The 23,915-nt window shown below is 43.1% G+C and overlaps 1 protein-coding gene across 1 annotated transcript in view; it reads left to right on the top strand.

Moving 5' to 3' along the window:
• Positions 1-5,279: 5,279 nt before the first annotated feature.
• MARCH9 (membrane associated ring-CH-type finger 9) overlaps positions 5,280-23,915 on the top strand; it is a 136,478-nt gene continuing 117,842 nt past the window's right edge. Inside the window, exons 1-2 of the mRNA XM_018562126.1 lie at positions 5,280-5,521; positions 5,683-6,952. Of these exons, the coding sequence (XP_018417628.1) occupies positions 6,629-6,952 (324 nt within the window). The 5' untranslated portion in view covers positions 5,280-5,521; positions 5,683-6,628. The remainder of the gene's footprint in view (positions 5,522-5,682; positions 6,953-23,915) is intronic.

Raw genomic sequence — 23,915 nt, 5'->3', positions numbered from 1 at the left:
CTGCTTACTAAGGAAAGCGCAAATGTACCTCTATATTTAAATAAGTGGGGAAGGGAATTTGGACAGACACTCACACAAGAGGAGCAATGGAAAATATTAGCATTAGCCATGGCTACAACCATAGATATAAAGTCTATGGAAATGAATTATAAACTTTTAGCTAGATGGTATCAGGCCCCACAGAAAACGCACAGGATGTATAATATAAATGAACCGGGCTGTTGGCGGGCATGTGGGGCGGAAGGAACTTTCTCACATATATGGTGGGATTGCCCTGTGATTCGACCATTCTGGGAAACGGTGAGGAGTATTATCAAGCAGATATGCGATGTACAACTACCCTTAGACCCTTGGAGGTTCTTATTCCATCTCACAACAGACTTGGTTAAGAGGTATAAAAAGTCCCTGATACAAGATTTGTTAAACTCGGCCAAATCCCTGATCCCAAGGTATTGGGGGACAACTAAAATGCCTTCAGTCTCTGAGTGGTTTGCCAAATTGGACTCAGTAAGGTTGATGGAAGAAATGGTGAAGACGAAACAGGATAAATATGAGGGATACTCCCAGATATGGGGAAAGTGGTTGGAGTTTAAAGAATCGGATATATATTGCTCCTATATACTTTAGAAATATGACCCAGGGATAGACCCAGTATTATGGAATTATTAATGGGGAGGTAATATAAACAACATAGGAAAAGGAAGGGGAGGAAACTGAAAGAAAATAGGAAAGGGTGGGGGTAAGGGTCAGGGGGGGAAGGGAGGGATATAGAGAGTGTAGGGGATACTAAAGAACACTAAAAAACACTAAAGAACACTAAAGTTAAGATGGCAGGAACACAAAATAACAATTTAGAGAAGGGGAAAAGGGAGAAGAAGAGGGGAAGGAAGGGGAAGGGAAGGAAAAAAAGAAAGGGAAGGGTATTACAAACATCACGAGATTATACACAATGAGTTATCATTTTTTTTAGGTATGTAGAACACGTAAGGCTCACGAAAATTGAGAGTAGCACTGTGTAGGGAAATGATACAGCCCTTTGAAACGTAGGATAAAAGGAGGGGAAGGGGGGGAGGAGGGAGATACACAGGGAGGGACACAATGTACAGTTAAAGGAAGTTGAAGCACATCATTCTGGGACCCTCAGATGCATATTGGGTTCATGGATGGGATAAGAAGGGAATTATACGGATTTAAATGAAGAGGGGGGGGGGGAGAACTTTACCAGGGTGTCCGGATCTGGACAGACGGATGGGGAGGTTACGGGGGATGAGGGACGATTGTAGGATATGTAGGATATGGATAATGAATGATGGAGGGGAGGGTGTATTTTTATGAAATTTGTATGTTAAGATTGTTAAATCTATGGATGTTAAAAATGTAATAAAGAATTAATAGATAAAAAAAAAAAAAAATAGTATGGAAACTGTTTGAGCGAATGATAAAGGACTGTTTAATGGATGTTGTTTGTGACAAAGGTATAATAAGTGATAATCAGCACGGATTTAGGAAAGACCGTTCTTGTCAGACCAACCTACTAACATTCTACGAAGAGGTGAGTAGAGATCTGGATGGTGGAAGGCTGGTTGATGTGGTATATCTGGACTTTGCCAAAGCTTTTGACACGGTACCACATAAAAGCTTAATACACAAGCTGAGGTCTATGGGCATAGATGAAATGTTGTGTATATGGATAGAGAACTGGCTACAGGAACATGTCCAGAGAGTATTGATAAATGGCTCTTTTATTTATCAATTTTTTGCTAGAAGCAGCCCCATTTTCAAAGATACACCTACACACCAGAAGCCCAGACATTACATTAGTAAGGCAGTGTAAAGCTGGCCATAGACCTTACAACCATCACTTTTGTCTTGAGATGGTTGTAAGGTAATTAAAAAAACGTACGATCTGCCCATCTTGGACAGGCAGATCATACTTGCGATCATCGCAAGCCCGCCCCGCTGAGGGGCGGGCTTCCGATGACTGCAATGCTGAATGGGCAGTGTGCGCTTGCGCACACCGGCCCGTGCGGCATTTATCTTACGAGCAGGCCACAAACCTGTCCAACAATCCTACAATTCTCGGCGGGTTTTCGAACATGCTCGTATGACAAAAGACGTGCGACCGTACAGTAGAAATGGTCGCACGCCTTTCATACACCTTGCGATTATCATATGATAATCGCAAGGTGTATGGGCACCTTAAGACTTCCAGTATGTGTCTGCACCAAATCCAAAAATTAATATGGCAGCCGCTAGCCATTTGTATGTTTTTATGGTATTTTTAAGAACACCCTTTTTTAATAAATATATGCTTTCAAACTTTACTTAATACCTAGTATCTAAAGTCCTTCTAAAGTCTTATACTCACCTGTCTCTGATCTAGTAATATATATCTGATTTGATCACCCAGCTGTTTGTCATGTGTTCTGCAGTCCTATTAATACCTATGTAATCAATTGAGCTAGTCAGCAACATCTCACTGGACTGGAGACAGGTGGGTATAAGACTGAGAGGAAAGCTGGGGGGGGGGGGCCCTAATTATCACACAGTGACGTGCAGTAAGGTCCATGCTAGGTGAGGCATTCCCCCTGCACACCCCAGCCCACCAACACCCCGTCCCCAGCCCACCGACATCCAGCTCCCCTCCCTGTTTTTTTTTCCGTTTTTTTGGATTGGACAGCTTTGACCAATGTTGATTTGCCATTGGTCCAAACCATCAACAGAGCTCAAGCCTCTAACATCAAGTCAAAGCTGTTGATGCTCTTTCCTCACTGTGTTAGGTTACACATCAGTGGGAAAGTCCACTGTTGTGTAACCTAACTTAGCTGTCAAAAGCCGGATGCAGCGCCGCCTCTAATTAACAGGCTCCGTCCATGACAGGTTACACAGCGGGGAGATCTCTACTCTGATATAGGTGCAACTGCACTAAGGGTGAAGTTCCAATATAAGGGTTATTTCATTATGTACCCACATAGATATTTGAAAGTGCTTTTTAACATGCAGACATGCAGGACTAAGGTGACACTCATATATATGCATTGTGGTAACCTATTTTTAATATATATCCATTAACGGTTGAAGCATTAGCATTTTTCACGGAGAAGAGGCTGTTATTCATATGGGCTGTATGACTCTGGTTGTCATGTTGTGTATGGTAAGAGAGTTACCCGTAATCCTGGATGCTAAATTCATTATCTCCTTTATCTCTGGGGTGACCTTCTGTATCCGCCTGAAGAGCAGGTATGTAGGGTTGATCTATAGGTAATAGAAGGGGTGCCGATAGGATTCCAACTTAAATATGCTTTCTCTGTCCATTGACATCTCCTCTTTGATTCAATGTTTGTTGTCCTGCTTGAGTTTTGGGAACTGAGAAACAAGATTCTTTAGTATTCTTTTCCTATTCACAAGAGTGGAAGGGACATGACTGATGCAGGTGAGTATTGGAGGGTAGGGGTTTTGTGTTTAAAAAGTGGGCAGGAGGGCCAGCTAGCATAGTGATAGGTGGGTTTAGCTCGGGGTGTGGAGTAAGAGGGGTGATCTTACTGCGATGTGCGAGACAGGGAACCATTTTAGGTGGGAGAGCAAAAGAGTCAGTCCCGCCCACCCTCCTCTCTAGTATTTAACTAGAAAGAGTGTATCCCTCCTCCCCTGTGAATTATATTTTTTGCACATTCTGACCTAGCAGGGTTTCTCCGTGACTGGCATTGGTTTTTTTGCACATACTGACCTAGCAGGAGCTATCTATAAATTATTATTTTTTGGACACACTGACCTAGCAGGGGTTTTCAGTGACTGATATTGTTTTACACACAATGACCTAGGGGCTGTCTGTGACTGATATTGTTTTGCACACAATGACCTAGCAGGGGTTGTCTGTGACTGATATTGTTTTGCACACATTGACCTAGCAGGAGTTGTCTGAGACTGATATTTTTGTGCACACATTGACCTAGCAGGTGTTGTCTGTGACTGATATTGTTTAGAACACACTGTCCTAACAGGAGTTTTCTGTGATCGATATTGTTTTGCACACACTGGCCTAGCAGGATCTGTCTGTGATTGTTACTTTTTTGCACACAGACCTAGCAGAGGTTGTCTGTGACTGATATTGTTTTGCAACTGAAATGTTTATTTTTTTATGCACACATTGACCTAGCAGGAGCTATCTGTCACTAATATTTTTTTGGGACACGTTGACCTAGCAGGGGTTGTTTGTGACTGATATTGTTTTGCACACCCTTACCTAGCAGAGGATGTGTATGTATGATATTGTTTTGCACACACTTACCTAGCAGGGTTTCTCTGTGACTGATATTGTTTTGCACACACTGACCTAGCAGGGGTTGTCTTTGACTGATATTGTTTTGCACACACTGACCTAGCAGTGGTTGCTTGGGACTGATATTGTTTTGCACACTCTGACTGATATTGTTTTGCACACACTGACATAGCAGGGGTTGCTTGGGACTGATATTGTTTTGCACACTCTGACTGATATTGTTTTGCACACACTGACATAGCAGGGGTTGCTTGGGACTGATATTGTTTTGCACACTCTGGCCTAGCAGGGGTTGTCTTTGACTGATTGTTTTGCACACACTGACCTAGCAGGGGTTGCTTGGGACTGATATTGTTTTGCACACTTTGACCTAGTAGGGTTTCTCTGTGACTGGTATTGTTTTTTTTGCACACACTGATCTAGCAGGAGATGTCCGTGATTGATATATTTTTGCACACACGGACCTAGCAGGAGCTGTTTGTGACTGATATTGTTTTGCACACACTGATCCAGCAGGAGATGTATGTGAATTATATTTTTTTGCACACTCTGACCTAGCAGGGTTTCTCTGTGACTGGTATTTTTTTTTTGCACACACTGACCTAGCAGGGGTTGCCTGGGACTGATATTGTTTTGCACACATTGACCTAGCACGAGCTGTCTGAGACTGATATTGTTATTGCACACTATGACCTAGCAGGGGTTGTCTTTAACTGATATTGTTTTGCACACACTGATCTATCTGGAGCTGTCTGTGGCTGATATTGTTATTACACACTCTGGCCTAGCAGGAGCTGTCTGTATTGCACACAATGACCTAGCAGGAGCTGTCTGTGAATGATATTTTTCTTGCACACTCTAGCAGAGTTTCTCTGTGACTGAGCCCACCCCAGCCCTGAGCCAGGTAGAGCCTAGCATCCCCAGACCGGTCACTTTCACATCTCCCGCCCCACTCCCACGTGAATGCACACGTCAGGTCCCCTTAGATCCCTCACCCAGCTGCAGATGCGCAGCACAAGCCTGGATCACATCCCCAGCCTCACCGCACAAAAACACTCTACAAAAAAAAAAATGTTTTATTTAACATGCCATACCGGAAGAAGAAGCCATATTTTCCCAGCCTTCACTTTATAGCTATCCATTTATGCCACAGCTGAATACAATAAAAGAAAAATCAGCTTTAGAGATCCTGTGCTGCTGGGTGGAAATAATGCACCTCCTGGAGCTAGAAGGCTGTGAATGGTAAGCATAAACAGCATCCTTATTCGGATTTACGTGCATCCTGTGCATCTTGCTGTGTCTGTATGTATGACTGGTCAGTAGGGGGATAATCTGAATAAGGGGGATATTACATTGTGTTTGTATTGCCATAAACGTTGTGTGCATTTTGTTTCCCCTTGCAGTGAGGTGGCTTCCCAGCAGGATCAATGTATGAGCTGCTGCTGATGCAGGTCCCTCGGTTCAATCACAAGTGGATGGATGGCAAGACAGATCAGGCTGGGGATGCTGAGAGCTGAAACAAAAGAGGAGCCCTGCGTGTTTCATCCGAGGAAAAGAAAGAGGAAGCAAGGGGGAGGGAAGACATAGGATCCAACGGCTGGAGAAAATCCAGCACCTTGGCCAGATCATTGCCTTTACACTGGATTATTTATATTTCTTTTTTCCTGGGCTGATTTTGCAGAATAGAAATTTTTTCAGGTGGATATTTGGTTGTTACTAGGGGGCATGGAAGGCTACACTCTCCCACAGATAGGATGGGCTCAGAAGATAGCTCATTATCCCAGGCAGTCAGCTTCTTCTTTTCCCATCCCGCATCTATGTTAATTGCTTTCTCGTGTATTCAGTTGCATTTAACCGTTTCTGCCTTCCACCGTGCTTTTGAGTGGTAGGCATTAGATTGTTGCCCACCTCTCTCCCTTTAGCAGCCCTTTGCAGTAAGGTTGCAGGTCTAATTCCCCTGACTGACCCCTTTTTCAGCACTTGCTACTAATGCATGTTGAAATAATACAAAATATTCTTTTACAAGCTCTCCTATACCCAACATTGCTTTTATTTCATTTTCTCAGATGAATCATTACAGTACAGATTATTTGCTTTTTTGTCTCCTTTTGAAAGGGTTGGTGGATGCACCTTATTGCAGTCCCTACAGACCCCTTAGATAGACAACAGTGAATTGCACTCACTTAACCCCATGCAGTGCAGTCTTCTCCCTGGTACACAGGAGCACAGAGGAGTGAAGATAATTCTGTTTTCCTTGGGTGATTTGGGACCTGTGTCCATGCCTCTGCTTTTGGGACCTGTCTGGCTGTGCCCTGGAAGCCCCCAAACACCCGGACCGCCGGCTGGTGAATGATGTTTAAGTACCGGCTTCGCATGTTCTTTAATGAACTGAAGGTTCTGGTGCTGACCCGACCTGGGCGAAGTGAACCTGATCCGGGCCACGCTATGCGCGGGCTCAGCGTGGGGGGCTGTGGATGGCCACCCTTTGCAAACTGCTCCTCCAGAGACGACGATGAGGAATACTATGGGTCTGATCCTAGAACCCGAAATCTGGGACTGGAAGAGAAGGATGGGAGGCTCGGGGCTGCGCTGGACGCTGTTTCCCTGGGCAGCAGTATCGATAGTGGTATGAGGACCCCGCAGTGCAGAATCTGCTTCCAAGGCCCTGAGCAGGTGGGTTGTGTTCACCGTTGCATGGCTGTATCGCTTCGGGTCAGCCTATGTATGGCATAGTGTCTCACAAGTAAGTCACCTGAGGTAAATGGTCTGGGGGTGTGTATATAGAGGCATGCATTATGTTATGGTTTCTCTTCTCAACAAAAAGCTTTGTACCACAAGGGGTAGTGTGTCTGAGGTGTCACTGCTAGCATGTTTGTGTCTTGCATTCTATATCTTTTTTGACGTGTGAGATGACAGGGGTTTTTGGAAGCTTACAAAATTAATTTGCATTATACATGTTTTATTAATTTTATGCTCGATGTATTATATGATTATCTGATTTAAAAAAACAACCCTGCTCTTTGGAGATTTTTACGTGGTTGTTACGGCTATGTGTGCATTAGATGTGTATTAAATGTCTATGGTGATATTTCCAGAGACCATGGTTAATGCAGGCAAGGGAAGTTCATGTCAGACTAGAATAGCTAACAGGATAAGAAGATGAGTGCCATGCAAGCTCACTCAAAATATATAACCATGGTAATACTTGGAAAAATGGTCTCTGCAAGTATATATGTACATCACAGCCTCAGTATGTCATGCTATCCTTCTCATTTATTATTTAAAAATGTTCCTATACCTGTGCAGTTCTTTATAAATGGACAATGAAAACACAAAGGTGGCAACAGGGAACATTTATACTGCCTGTTCATTGTAATACAAAAGGCGTATTGGCTTTGCTTGGAGAGCTTACATGAGGAAATTTGCATAGAAACGTTTCTGAGTAATTGTGTCTGAGATCTCGCGGCTCGATCTCAGCTTGATTGTGTCTGAAATCTCTTCCTGGGGGCACGGTTTAATATCAAGCTGAAGTAGCTATTTACCGATTTAACGGAGTGGTCATTCAGCCCGGCTGCTTCTACCGGGATCAGACAGTCACAATGCTGAGGTTTACTGGGGTGTCTGAACCTCCCCTTAGGTGCTTGTCTAGAAACGTACCCAAGGGTGCTTGCTGAGAATAATCTTAATTGCATGGTTTCAGTAATCTATGTTTGTGCATTCTGTATTACATTTCTCATAACATTGTCTTTGATCATTTGAAGAAGTGTTATATTTACATCTAAAAACTGACACTCTTTCCATATTATGATACATTTTTGAAGATTATTATAGCTGTGGCATAGGGTAGTGATGCTGGCTCATACAGCTATTTTTAAGAGGGGTACAGAAGTATACAATTATAGATGTACCAACATCTTGAAAACTGTTGATTCTGTTGGCCATTTAGAAGCAAGTCTTGTTTGAAAGCATGGACCACAAGCTGATTGCTTATACTACCTATAAAACCTGCCTGTGTGCACCCCTTCGAAACTAGTTTCAGGTTCACATTGTTACTAAGGGCTGGATTATTATTATTATTACATAGTATTTATATAGCGCCAACAGCTTGTGCAGCGCTTTACAATATAAGGAAGACATTACAATACAATTTAAGACAAGATGGTAAGGAGGGCCCTGCTCCTGAGCGCTTACAATCTGAAAGAGGAGGGGGAAATGATACATGAGGAGGTAACTGTGTGGAGATGAATTATTTGAGAATGTGAAGGATTACCTTCACTTCAGGGCTAAGCCATGCTCTCCCACCATTTCCCTTTCCAATGAGAGCTCTGTTACTGGACATGGCGATATTTTCAGTGGAAAATATAACAGAAGGTGGGTTGGGATTAGGTTCAGAGGGGTGGACACAGAGGCGTCCTGAGGCCAGGTGTCACCCCGCTGTGACGTCACCACGCACGTGCAGGATGATGTCATTGCGCATGTGCGGTCATATTGGTGAGCCATCTTGGTGATGGACGCCGGCAGAGAGAGGAGCGGACGTTCACCCTGTGGTATAGGGTATGCCACTGGGTCCCCTCCTCTCTCCTGCAACTGTTGGGCTCTTTGTCCATGACCGAGTGCCCGACTTTTCAGAGGGGGTGACTCCAAAATAACTGTCAGTCATTTTGGTGCCACCCCTCCAATGGTGTCACCGTGTGCGGGCTGCACCCCTCTTGTGACGCCACTGTGGACATAGTTGGGCTTCCTGGTTTGTAGAGATAATAACAAGCACCTTTTGGTGCCGGCTCTCAGGGAACAGCTAGTTTTAGGCCCCTTTAACACTATCCGGTCAGGAAGGGATCCGTGCACCATCCATTTAGATCTGGCTGCCCATAGATTTACATTGGGCATCTGATTGGGGCCACCAGAAAAACTGAGAGGTGGACCTGATCGGAAAGGGGCCTTAAAGATCTAATGTTTGCTATAAACAAATATTATTTAAGTAACGATGATCGGAGAACACTGCAATTGTGGCAGGTCAAAGTATGTTCAGCTTACATTTAAAATAATTTTTTATAATCCACTGAACCTAGACTTCATCAGGGTTTTCCTATGCTTCTGGACAGGACTTTAGCCTTTTGTCATATGATGCTGTGCTGTGCATCATCCCTCAGCACGTTGGGTAGTGCTTGGAACTAGGCAGTTTTAATTAAAAAAAATCATATTTGCAAAGGTTTGTCTTCACTAAGTATAACTTGGTGGTATGATTTTAAAGCTGGGACTGAGCACCACTTCAAAATCTAATCAGTAAAAGTGAGTCTCTATTAAGTAAGTATAGGTTAGTAGGGTACCAACCAGAGTTACCACAACCAGATATATACAATGTGTTTTTAGTTGCATAAAAGCCACAGGGATTGTTTGGAAAACATTTATACATGATTAGGAAATTGTTAATATGTATATATCCGAAAGTCAACCTAATTAGGAAAGTTCCACACGAAAAACTCCCACTATTAGTATCCAGAGTACTGTGTGAGGTGTTCTACGCCGGATGAGTCTCTGTAGTAGTATTGCAAACCACCATTTAAGTCTGTATATATCGGCTGTCAATGCCACCATTTTAGTTTGTGACAGACTTCATAGATCTTGCATATGCGCATCATGGTGTGTGTAGTCAGCTCATGCGACATGTCATGTGACCTCTGCTATGTTTACAGAGATGCATGGCAGATCAGTTAGCATGAGGGCTGGATTGCAGCACTGATCGCTTTAGCTGTAAGGGGAGTAGCAGAAGGTGGGTAGGTGCATTGTACCACTATATTACATGTTACGGTAACACCCAGCAACACGCTATATATGTGTTTTGTGATGCGCAGCCCTTTATTGTTAATTGAACCCCAACACAAATATAGAGTGCATTGCAATGCACCACAATGCACACATGAATGTACTCAGTGCATTAAAAAAAAACAGAATAGAGCTTATTTGTCATGCATGTAGATGCATGCACAGTCCATTCAAAACAATTGGGCTGCCTAATGCAATGAGCACATTACAGCACACTGCGATGATGTGTTATTAGCCCTTATTGGATGTGTGCCTTATATGCATATGTTTGAATTTATATCACTTCAGGTGCACTTTGAGAGGTACTTGAGGTATGGTGAGGAATAATTAACCAACATTGGGGGACATTTATTAAAACTGGAGCAGTTGCCCATCGTAGCCAATCAGCTTCTCTTTTTTTGGTCAGTTAAGCTTTGAAAATGATACATAGAAGCTGATTGGTTGCCATGAACAGCTGCTCCAGATTTTGTCTACTCCAGTTTTGATAATTGTTTTTTTAAAATAAGATTTATATACTTAACAATACTAACAAAATAACAAATTGCTTTATTAGAAAATCTGACAACAGCCTATTATTACTGTGATGGTCAGAGTTGCATGCTCAAACCCCAGTGCATATGATTCTTCACTCAACCACAGTTTTGCTGAGTGGGTGAAACGTAGCTATGCACACATGCCTTAATATCCCTGTGACTGCTGGCAGGGACCCTCGGTGCATACAAAGTAGCCTACTTGTTACTCCCTATACCGCGTGCATATCAGCAGTGATCCTTGGATTGCTTGCGCTGCTAAATAATGACAGACTTCATAGATCTTGCATATGCGCATCATGGTGTGTGTAGTCAGCTCATGCGACATGTCATGTGACCTCTGCTATGTTTACAGAGATGCATGGCAGATCAGTTAGCATGAGGGCTGGATTGCAGCACTGATCGCTTTAGCTGTAAGGGGAGTAGCAGAAGGTGGGTAGGTGCATTGTACCACTATATTACATGTTACGGTAACACCCAGCAACACGCTATATATGTGTTTTGTGATGCGCAGCCCTTTATTGTTAATTGAACCCCAACACAAATATAGAGTGCATTGCAATGCACCACAATGCACACATGAATGTACTCAGTGCATTAAAAAAAAACAGAATAGAGCTTATTTGTCATGCATGTAGATGCATGCACAGTCCATTCAAAACAATTGGGCTGCCTAATGCAATGAGCACATTACAGCACACTGCGATGATGTGTTATTAGCCCTTATTGGATGTGTGCCTTATATGCATATGTTTGAATTTATATCACTTCAGGTGCACTTTGAGAGGTACTTGAGGTATGGTGAGGAATAATTAACCAACATTGGGGGACATTTATTAAAACTGGAGCAGTTGCCCATCGTAGCCAATCAGCTTCTCTTTTTTTGGTCAGTTAAGCTTTGAAAATGATACATAGAAGCTGATTGGTTGCCATGAACAGCTGCTCCAGATTTTGTCTACTCCAGTTTTGATAATTGTTTTTTTAAAATAAGATTTATATACTTAACAATACTAACAAAATAACAAATTGCTTTATTAGAAAATCTGACAACAGCCTATTATTACTGTGATGGTCAGAGTTGCATGCTCAAACCCCAGTGCATATGATTCTTCACTCAACCACAGTTTTGCTGAGTGGGTGAAACGTAGCTATGCACACATGCCTTAATATCCCTGTGACTGCTGGCAGGGACCCTCGGTGCATACAAAGTAGCCTACTTGTTACTCCCTATACCGCGTGCATATCAGCAGTGATCCTTGGATTGCTTGCGCTGCTAAATAAAAAGGGCAGCCTAACAAGTGAAATAAGGTTTTATGTTTTCTTTGCTATTATGCCCTTACTTTTATCAGGGAGCAGATTAAATGTTGGAGTGTTTTAATTTCATGAATTCATGCATAAAATTGAATTTAATGGTAGTTAAGGAGTTTTTGTACTTTTCTGAAAATGTCATTTTGGCACAGTGATATAGTTGACATTTAAGACTGATGCAGGGTGGACACTTCTGAATATCCCCACCCCCATTTGTGTCCAACACCCAGCGTGCACACGAGTGGGAAAACTAACTAAAATGTAAACAGCCGGCGATGGCTGTTTAAATACAAGCGTTCCAGCGCCTATAGAGCCACTGCATCGCTTGTATTTTGTGCAGGTGTGCTCCCTCCCGCCGCCGCTCCTGAGATACGCTGTGCCCGGTGTGGTAGTTTTGTGCGATTTTGTGGGCGCGGGCAATATTAAGGCTTGGCATATTTGGTGTCTATTTACCCAACCTGACCCCATCTTTTATATTTTACCAAAAAATTGGGATGATAATAAACATTTCATAACATAGAGAAACATTTTTTTCCCCCAACATTTTCTGTACTTTTTTTGCCATAAAGTAAAAAATAAAAACCCCAGTGGTTATTAAATACCAAAAGATGTTAATCTGCGCTTATAGATAAAGGTTAATAATATGGGAAATAAAGCTGCCACAATACTGACCCAACTGACAGATTTACTAGGCGGATCACCAGGTGAAAAAACAAAACAAAAACTAATGCAGCCACATTTAAAGATTGGTAAGCTGCAATATATAAAAATGTGCTTTTGGGTTTAAGTTTAATGGAGATATTGTTTGAGCTCATTTTAATGCAATAGAAATAACAATACAATACATAGTTATAACAACTGAAAGGTTGTTCATTCTTGCCAACGTCATCTTTTTATTATGTTCATCTTTTTGTATGATGTGTGAAGCCAATTTAAGCTAGACTTTTGCATGAGTGTTCTTGTACTAGTATATGTTCTATGGTTGAATATTCATTTTATTTCTTTGTGTATGGCATGTCATTTACTGCTGTGACAATGCCTTTCATAGTGTGTGTTTGGGAAAAAACTCGAGGCTGCGGGTCGTAACATTTTTGAAGGCTCCGTCTGGGATCTTATCCAGGCTGTATGTTTGGTACTAACCCACACTGTGTGCACCTTGGAAGCCATTTCTTGCTATTAGTTTGGATTTAATTTGATGTTCTGATTCTGGATTCAAATTGTAAGCTGTCTGAGCTTATTCTGAAATTGTGAAATCTAATTATGTATATATATTAGGGATGCACCGATACCGGTATTTTGGTACCGAGTACCGATAATTTTTTTCGGGACTCGCCGATACCAATTACCGAGTAATGGAAGTCCCATTCAGGAAGCCAGGTGGTGTGTAATGACTCGCCACCTGGCTTCCTGATTAGCCGGGATTAGCCCGATTAACAAGAAAGTCCCCTCTTACCTTAGTATGTGCAGCCTGTCACCCCCGGGGCCTCTCCAGCGAAAACGTGGCCTTCGTCCGGTACCCAGGCGGAGCTGTCTGGCCGGCCAATCAGGAAGCCGGACGCCCTGCTTTCTGATTGGCCGGCAAAATGTAAATCAATCTTTTCTTTGATGGGTAGATGCTGCAACATGATTTAATATGAGATGACTTCATGACCTGCCTGTTGATTCTAATTGATCACTATCCTCGGGTCTAATTGCAAGTGCTTCCATTATGAGGAGTGTTTATAGTCGTTAATTAAAGAGAAACACTAGACAAGCTGATAATTAATAGACAAGCGAGTATTGGCAAATAAAAATAACATATACAGGTGAAACTCGAATAATTAGAATATCGTGCAAAGTTCATTTATTTCACTAATGCACCTTAAAAGGTGAAACTAATATATGAGATAGACTCATTACATGCAAAGCAAGATAATTCAAGCCGTGATTTGTCATAATTGTGATGATTATGGCTTACAGCTCATGAAAACCCCAAGAACCCCAAATCCACAACCTCAAAAAAGTAGATTATTACATGCAATCAATAAAACAAGGATTGTACATAGAACAATATCGGACCTCTGAAAAGTACCAGCATGCATATGTACTCAGTACTTGGTTTGGGCCCCTTTTGCAGCACTTACTGCAATTACTTTTGCACGATATTCTAATTATTCGAGTTTCACCTGTAAGACCACCTGTAAAACAATCCTAATACCACTTTTTGGTATTCAGAATTGTGTGTCTCCAGCCAAGATGCCATGCAATGGGGTGGTTTAAGTGATCTTCGCAGCTATTGGACCACATCTGACTCTGTGTTTTACACAGAGGTGAACTAGGAGCATCCAAAATCCTGAAAAAAACAACAAGAAGCGTTTATAAAATTATGCCCAATACAAGGGAGAGATGGGATTTCTTCTATGATGATGAACTGGTAGTGACACCAGAACTTTCATTATGTGTGTCATACTTTTTTGGTGTCATCTATAGAATGGCGAAATCTGAAGTGTCTGATTCTGATTAACAGAAACTATAGTTTTGTTGTACATGCTGACTTGTCTTTTTTCATTAGATTGCTTTTTAAATCATATTCTAAGCCTAGTTTTTTGATGAGTTGCTCTGTCATGATTTTAATGCTGTGTGTCCACGCTAGGGAGAAACTTACTCTCTCTTTTTGACCAGTTGACCACTGTCACCAAAAATGAAATTTTGTGTCGTCACCAAAGGGAAAATCTTCCAATGGGGACAGAGAAAGCTCTCCAATAGGACGTAGATGGAAACCATAAAATAAAACAAAAACTGATAACCATTTCTCGATCTATCCACAATGGCTAAACTGAAATAGTGAGCTCGCCAGAACTCTGCTTTAACTTTGGATTCATATTGATGCATATAGGGCAATAGACTGAATCCTCATGTAACGTTTTATAATGGCACTACCAAACAAAACTACGGCTATAGCTGACCATAGACGATTCCTAAAGACTCGGCATACATTTGAGCTGTGGGGGACCCTGTCAGCATCACCTTGCTCTACAAAAGTAATTTTAAAAATTGACTGAGTTGGGTAAATTGTCAGCTGAACAGCGACTGAATCCAATCAGATGCAGTCAGTTTGCTCGCATTCAGGCAGCTGCGGGTGTCTGAATACAATAGTCAGTAGCGGAGATGGGGAATCGAGCGATTTCTCTTGATCAGCCTGCCGCTTGAAAGAAAACCTAGCTGTGAATCGCTGGCTTTTGTTATGCCTTTTGTACAGGAATGTTTTTTTATTACATTCATGTCCTGTTCATGCTCTGTGCAGTTAACAGGACTAAGGCTGGGTTGTTCATAAGGTTCATCAAACCCTACAGAAAATGTCATATACACCCCTAGTCTGTAAGACATGTACCGATAACTCGCATTCAGTTCAGTGACTGGATCACTAGCATGCATGTTCAGCAGAAGTGTACTGTCTGATTATATGGAACAAGAAACACCCATTTAAGGGGCATGTCTTAGAAGCAGTGGGGAGCATGAGGAGAGCAAACGTTTGACCAGTAAATGTACAAAAACTAAATGTATGTTCACCAACGCTAGAAGTCTAGCAAATAAAATAACAGACCTTGAAGTTAGGTTACTTGAGGAGGAATACGATATAGTAGGAATAGCAGAAACATGGTTAGACGGCACACAAGATTGGGCTACTAACATAGAAGGGTACAACCTGTTCAGGAGGGACAGACTGGAAAGAAGGGGGGTGGTATGTATGTATGCTAAAGATAACCTCATTATGCACATCCGTGACGATATCGCGTCAGCTGGTGGAGAACATGTGGAATCGTTATGGCTAGAACTAGAGGGAATTGTTCCTTATTTTTAAGGAATCCATAATGGCTGGTAGAGTGCCAAGCGACTGGCAAAGGGCTAATGTGGTACCTATATTAAAAAAAGGGTCAAAATGCCAACCGGAGAACTATAGACCAGTTAGTCTGACATGCATAGTATGTAAACTGTTAGAGGGAATTATAAAGGACCACTTAGTGGAATTCGTCCAGGAACATGGTATAATAAGTGATGTACAGCACGGATTTAGGAAGGACCGTTCTTGCCAGACCAATCTGCTCACCTTTTACGAAGAGGTAAGTAAAGATCTGGATGGAGGGAGGCCGGTAGACGTAGTATATCGGGACTTTTCCAAAGCCTTTGATACGGTGCAACATAAACGCTTGCTATACAAGCTAAGGGCTATGGGCATAGATGAATTAGTGGGCACGTGGATGGAAAACTGGCTACAAGAACGTGCACAAAGAGTATCGGTTAATGGCACCTTCTCAGACTGGGCTGAGGTCATGAGTGGCGTGCCCCAGGGTTCGGTGCTGGGTCCCATGCTTTTTAATCTATTTATTGATATCTATTGATATCGGGGAGGGAGTAAGTAGTCATGTCTCAGTGTTTGCAGATGATACAAAAACTGGGAGGGTAATAGACACGGATTTAGACATTATAACATTACAGGAGGACCTGGATAAAATCAGGGAGTGGGCAACTGTATGGCAGATGAAGTTCAATGTCGATAAATGTAATGTAATGCACTTTGCAGTAAAAAATAGGCAAATGGACTATACACTTATGGGTGCGCCACTAGGGAAGTCGGAAACGGAGAAGGATTTGGGGGTCATTATAGACCGCAGATTGAAGAACAGCTCGCAGTGCCAGACTGCTGTAAACAAAAGCAAGTAGAGTCCTGTCATGCATTAAGAAGGGAATGTATTGCAGGGACAAGTCTATAATTTTGCCACTTTACAGATCACTGGTTCGGCCACATCTGGAGTATGCTGTCCAGTTTTGGTCACCGATACTCAGGAAGGATGTCCTTGAGCTGGAAAAAGTCCAGAGGAGGGCAACCAAACTTATTAAGGGTTTCGAGGACCTGAACTATGAAACAAGGTTGTTAAAATTAAATATGTTCTCTTTGGAGGCTAGGAGATTAAGGGGGGACATGATTCTCCTGTATAAACTATTCAAGGGCGACAGCAACATTATTAACAAACTGTTTACGGTCAGCTCCGTAACAAAGACCAGAGGGCAGAACCAAAAATTGGTGGAAATAGTTTTTTTTCACACAGGGCGCAAGGGGTTCTTCACAGTTAGAGCCGTCAAGGTCTGGAACTCGCTGCCGCAGGAAGTGATCGCATCTAAGAGTGTGGAATCATTCAAGAAACTCTTGGATGCGTTCCTCGTAGACCATAACATACAGGGGTACAGGTACGCCTAGGAGCAAAATCGCACATGGACTAAAACACACGCACACACCTGCTCAAACATAAATGCACACACCCAATAGATTGGACTTGATGGACTTATGTCTTTATTCAACCTCAAATACTATGTAACTATGTAACAGTGATGTGTAGCAGAAACAGAATCACGCTCTTTAGTATTTTTGTTGCTTGCAAAAATTGAATTGCACTTAATGAAAGGCCTGTGCCCCAGTTATTCCAGTGATCTGTGGCTCAGTTATTGAGCAATTGACATTTTGCATCCTTTAAAGCTAGCTACAGAATCACGAGCTTCAGTAGCTTATCATATTACCCAATGAAGCTGCTAATGACCATGGCACACCAGCAATTTGTAGATGCATAGACAAACAGCCAGCTACTGAAGCAACACTGTAATGACAATGGCAAACTAGCATCTTTGAAGCAGAGACCTGTAAAGGCCTCAAATCTCGCTGCTTATGTTCTCTGGTAGATTGTGGCTAGATTGCTTCTGTAACTGGCCACAATGCTTGTATCAGAGGTGAGTTCATTGTGCTTTCAGTTTAGTTTTGTTGCAGGTTTTTCAGGGCTTTATTTATCTTTCTATTCCACCTTATTCCAAGGCAATATAGTATTTAAAGTGTCTGTTTTATAGTTGTGATCCATTATGATTCTGGTTTGCAATATTTTTATTTTAAAGTGCACTTTTAGACAATGTGCACTTTTTGCCCCCTGACCCAAATGATCCCACCCTCGCCCTTTCGAGATCTATAGTTGCTGAGATCCAAGAGCCACTGCTCTGATGTATGTTGGCATCCAGCTCTGCAAGTCTCCCTCACTTGGCCGCATCTGTCTGAGGCTGTAATGTGCAGGTGTGCGTCCAGCAGAGGGAGCACTGTGATGCTGGATGTAAACGATAGCGGAACTGTGCCCATCAGATCTTGGTAAGTACAGAACTATGGAGATGGAGGGTGGGATCATTTAGCTCAGGGTGGAGGGCAAAAAGGATAGGTGCACTTTGGGACTGCATTGGCTATAGTTTAAGGTTTGACAACATACTGAGTTAGGTCATGTCACTCAGCTTGAGTGAATCATGGGAGGGCATATGATGAAAAAATGCATAGGACGAGGTTACCCTAAAGTGAACACTGAATGTCTAAACAATTCGTTTTATCAGAAAATTTTGATTTTTTTTTCCCTGTAAAATTTGCACTTGGTCCCACCCCTTTTTTCTTCCTGAGCCTTTAAATTGCTTCTTAAATGTTACGGGCAGACTCATTGACCAATTGATTTCTACAGGAAAAGTTAACACTACTTACAATGTCAGCTGCCTATCTTCCTGTGCGTGATTGTTTTGACATGTGGTTTTCAGTCATGGTAACCTCTGCGTATGCATCTTTTCATTACATGCTAAGTTTAAATTTTGTCAGGCTTCTGACAGATGTACTTTAAAGAGTATTTAAACCAAAGAATAAAATGTTAAATATTGTAGGATACTGTACTGTTTCTGGAGCAGTAGTTGTCACCCTAAAGCTGGCCATAAATCTATAGATATTCTATGGTCAGATGGAAAAAGTGCAACAGATTGCTCCACCTATGCTAAACTGTGTGGATGGAGGAATCTCCCGCTGGGCTAAGCTTCAGTATCTTGCTAGTCAGCCCTGCTGCCTCTCAAAATACCTGAACAATGCCTGCATCCAATCAGATTGTTCAGTTATTTTAACAGCCAGCGGGGGCCGACTAGCAAGATATTCAAGCTTGGCCCAGTGGGAGATTCCTCCATCCACACAGTTAAGTGTAAATGGAGGAATCTGTTGCACTTTTTCTATCGGACCAAAGAAAATCTGCAGAAAATCTATAGGTGTATGGCCAGCTGAAGACATACAATATTTAAGATTACAGAACACCTCCCTCTCCCCATTCCCAAAACATAGGGGTTAGGTATTTTGTGGTCCACAGAGATGGCTGGGAACAATGTTAACTGATAACAATCAGCTCATGGTAGAGAGCACAGGAAATTATTAACTCACTGGAGTTCTGGCAGAATCAACAGGTACTTGTTTTCAGTGGTGTATATAGACCAAAATATAGCAAATAAGAGACGTTAAAGTGATATTAATCCATCATTTCTTTTTTTATAATTTTTAAAAAAAAAAGTTTTGATGATCACAGAAAAAAAAAAAATCAAGTGCAAAAGTAGCAAATAGTTGCTCTCTCGGGCGGTCATCAAGAAAATACACCAAACGCATTACAATATATACAATATATACAACATAGTAAGCAAGATAAAATATTTAAGGCGGTTTAAAACCTTAGTGTGCAAAAAAGCCACAGTGTTAGACAAGTGAATGTGAATAGGTTGTGTGGGTAAGGGGTTAAGTGACGGGAGGGAAAAAAGAAGAATGCAGTATAGATGGGCTGATAGTTACTAGATCACTAAAGGGAAAGAGATGGTAGTAGGGCATATAGCTGAAAAAAGTGGGAAAGCAGAGAAGGCAGCGAAGAAATGAGATAAGGTTTCCCCATCTGGAGCAGGTCGTCGTTCTCCTATCTGAGGGCAAGATAGTCAGGGGACCAAATGTATTCCATCCAGGGGAGCCAGGTTCGGGCGACTGAGGTGGAGTTATGTTTAATGGAGCTCGTGAGGTCTTCCATGATGTATATATCATGGATACGGTCTAGAACTTGGCCTATGTGGGGAGCTTCGGCTTCTTCCAGAAGGCTGGGATACATGCCCGGGCGGCATTTACCACATGTCTAATCAGAGAATGGGTATAAGAGCGCAGCGGGATGGTGTTATGGTGGAGGAGAAAGGAGGCCGGGTCCTCGGGCACCTGGGCATCCGTAAATTTCAGAGCAAGAGCGCGCACTTGTCCCCAAAACCCCCGGAGGGCCGGGCAAGACCAGAAGATGTGTAACATTCCTGCCCCGGGTTGTTGGCAACGCCAACAAAAGTCGGGTGACTCAGGGAATAGTGCATGAAGGGATTGTGGACTACGGTACCATCTAGTCACAATCTTATAACTCGACTCTTGGTATCTATTACTGATCGAAGAACGGTACGAGAGTGTAAGTAATTTCTCTGCAGCTTCCAGGGTAAAGCTGGTCTGTAGTTCTCCCTCCCATCGTGATATAAACAACAAGTGATCTGGGTCCGGTGGTTGGATCAACAGTCTGTAGCAGAAGGAAAGTGTGTGTCGAGAAGGCTCATCTTGTGAGCAAAGTTGCTCAAATGGTGTAAGGGGTCTGCAGAGATGTTGCGTGGCGGGGTTCGGAAATGGGACAATCGCACTGCTGACCAGAAGTCAAGAGGGCCGTAATCCGGGTTAGTGCAAAGGGTGTTGGTAGAAGGCCAGGTCGTGCCGGTCAGGAAGTGTTTGGCCTTGTCTTTACCAAGTCTCCGTAGCGCCGGGTACATGTGGGCACCTATACCCGGCGGAAATGCCGGATTATCTAAGATGGGAGTGAGAGAAGGAGAAATCCTACCTCCCCTGAAGATAGACCGTGCAATCTTGACCGTAGGGCCAATAGTGGGATGGGATTGTAATTGTGAGGGTAAGGGAGTAGTACACCAAGGAAGGTTAGCTAGAGGGACATCTGCGAACGATTAATCCAAGTCCACCCAGAGTTTAGTTTGGGAATTGTGGCACCAGTCTACTATACATGTCAGAGGGCCGCCACATAGTACTGTTGTACATCTGGCAGGAACATCCCGCCCTGTTGTTTGGGTCTGCGACGGGATATCGTAACTGAGTCTAGCTGGCCTCTGTGACCAGACGAGCCCTGTGAAAAGCTTTCGAATTTTACAGAAAAAATGTGGGAATGAGAATCGGGAGTGCTTGAAGGGGATAAAGTAATTTAGGAAGGATAGACTGCTTTAATATGTTACATCTTCCCATCCACGAGAAGGTATTTTTGGTCCACGCCTCAAGGTCTGCAGCTATGCGCTGCAAAAGTGGAGGGAAATATCTTTTGGAAGGAGTATACCCAGGTAATCGCGGACGGGGCCCATTTAAAGGGAAAATTGTGAAGAACTCTCTGGAGGCGTGGCCCTGCGAGGGATACATGGAGTGCCTCAGATTTGTGGGAGTTAATTCTAAAATTTGAGAGGTCTCCATAAATACCGAATTCCTGAAGAAGGGCAGGGATAGATATATCCGAGGAGGACAGGAAGAAAAGGAGATAATCCGCGAAGGCTGCGATTTTATGGTGGGTAGTCCCCTCCATCATGCCTCGGATATCTGGGTTAGCTCGAACAGTACGTAGAAAAGGTTCCAGGGACAATACAAAGAGGACTGGGGAAAGAGGACAACACTGGCGTGTGCCGTTACATATGGGGAATGCTGGGGAGAGGGCGCCGTTAACCCGTACTCGGGCGGCCGGATGGGAGTAGATGGAGCTAATCCAAGAGCGCATGCAGGGTCCCACTCCTATCGCCTCAAGGGTGAGCTGGAGGAACTCCCAAGCTACCCGGTCGAACACCTTCTCTGCGTCTGTGGATAGAAGCACGCACGGTTTGGTGCCCGACCGGGCCGAGTGGAGCACCCCCAGCGCTGGCGTAATATTATCTCTCGCTTCCCTGGTAGGTATAAAGCCCGTTTGGTCCAGATGTATAAGCTCTCCTACATGGGGAACGAGGCGGAGATAGAGGATTTTAGCAAAGAGTTTAATATCCGTATTGAGTAGGGATATCGGCCTGTATCTAGAACAGAGGGCGGGATCTCTACGTTCTTTGGGGATGACCGTGATGTGTGCCATTTGTTTTATTATTAACAGGGCCAGATTGAATTGAAATGCATTTTGTTTCTTTTTAGAACTTTTTGTTTCCTTGTTCCTGTTTCGTCCCCATGCCGTAAGCCCCGCACCCTGTGTGCGGATGTCTCCATCAGCAAGCCAGCTGCTGAGGAGACACCCGTAAATGCGGGTTCCTGCAGCTAGTTGTGTGCGTCCATAGACACACACAGCTTGTTGCAAGCCACTCCCCCCACTCCCACTGTCATACTTTGACTGACTCTCCCCCAGGACCAGGAAGTTCGGGGGAAAGCCGTGTATCTTCCCGGTCCTGGCGGAGCAGATGACTGACTTCAGGTAAGTGGGGGGGGGACGGGGGACACAGAAAGGCACTGGCCGTTTTTTTCCTTAATGCAGAGAATGTCTTTAGGTAAAAAAAAAGCCTTTAGTGATACTTTAATTGTTGGGGTTGACATACACTTTAGGGACAATACAAACAAATGCCTGAGAGACACTTCCTTTTTTTGTAGCAGGAAGAGTACATTTCTGGCTGGTAGATTCCACCACTGGCGTCCCGGAGAGATAAAAGAAGCCATATAATGAATCAAACCAACAGAGACCACCCACGTATGGGATATCAGTTTTAAAAGGCCCTGTACTGTAAAGATGATTTCATTAGTAGCTGTGGGTTATTTGGTGCCCGATAAATAAAGGCAAGATCACCTGGATGGGAAACAGAATTGGGAATATAGCACAAGACAGACTATAACAAACTAATTTATGGAATATCAAACTCATTTTGCTTCCACATATTCCGAGGCTAGTTGGTGAATAACCAATACAAAAGAGTTTCTATGGATTGTTTGTCTTTTTATGAACCGGAAGCACATGAACTGAATGTTAATTGTACAACATAGGCCAATTAAGGATACTCTTTTACACCTTCTTTCACACGTCTCCCAGTACACATGAATTATTCAGATGTTACATATGTTAAAACAGTATATGTGTCAAAGAACCGTAAACTTTTATGTTTTTCTGTATATATGCAAATGAGTCAGTTTAATGTCATTAATCTTATCTGGGCGTTTTACCATTTTAAAACATTTGTTTCTATGCAAGGTTTATATATACGTGTGTGTTTGTACTTTTGTGTGCACACCCTAATGTAATAGGCTGCGCACGCCTATGCTCAGGCATGCTGCCCGGTTTTTGTATTGATGCGGTGTCTGACCTCAAATCCTAAAAGCTTACATATATATAACTTATGAAAGGCTTGAGGGCAGTGACCACATGTTAGAGACCCTTTCGACCCACACATTTCAACAACAATCCCCTATGTAGACATCCAAAAGCTCTGAGACTGCTGCTGGGTGCTGCCATCTTGGATGTGATGTCAGCACAGCCCCAGCATACTCTCAGCTGTCACTCAACTAACATTCTGTAATGTTCCCCTACACTCCTCCCCTGGCTGCTACATAAGTTTATGTAGGGAGATTAGTATACCTGTGACACTGACAGTGCACCTGGCTCCCGCCCATCCACCATTCCATTGACAATGACAACACACCTGGCACCAACCTATTCACCATTCCATTGACAATGAAAATACACCTGGCTCCTACCTAGCCACCATTCCATTGACAATGACAATGCATCTGGCTCCCACCTATTCACAATTCCAGTGACACTAACCGTGTCCGTAGGTAGGAGCCAGGTGCCAATATGGGGTAAACTGGCACAGCTGGATGAGAGCTAGAGCAAACATTTTTTTATTTTTTCAGTAATGGCACCCTTTAAAAGTATGCAAAATTTTAAGGCACCCCAGTCTAAAATGTAATGGATTTTAAGGGACGACCCCATGCGAAAACACAAAAAATAGGGTTCCACCTTCACATCAAAGTCCTCCTTTACATCAGAGTCCCCCTTTACAGTAGTAGGCCCTTTCACATCAGGAGCCCCCTCCTTTCACATCAGAGTCCCCCCCCCCCCCCCCACCCCCCCAGCGGCCCCCCCCCTTCTCCG

The sequence above is a fragment of the Nanorana parkeri genome, unplaced genomic scaffold (assembly GCF_000935625.1).
Source record: "Nanorana parkeri isolate BGI_ZX_2015 unplaced genomic scaffold, ASM93562v1 scaffold561, whole genome shotgun sequence".
Lineage (NCBI taxonomy): Eukaryota > Metazoa > Chordata > Amphibia > Anura > Dicroglossidae > Nanorana > Nanorana parkeri.
Note: the sequence above shows the minus strand (reverse complement) of the source record. Positions and strands in the feature narration are given on the sequence as shown.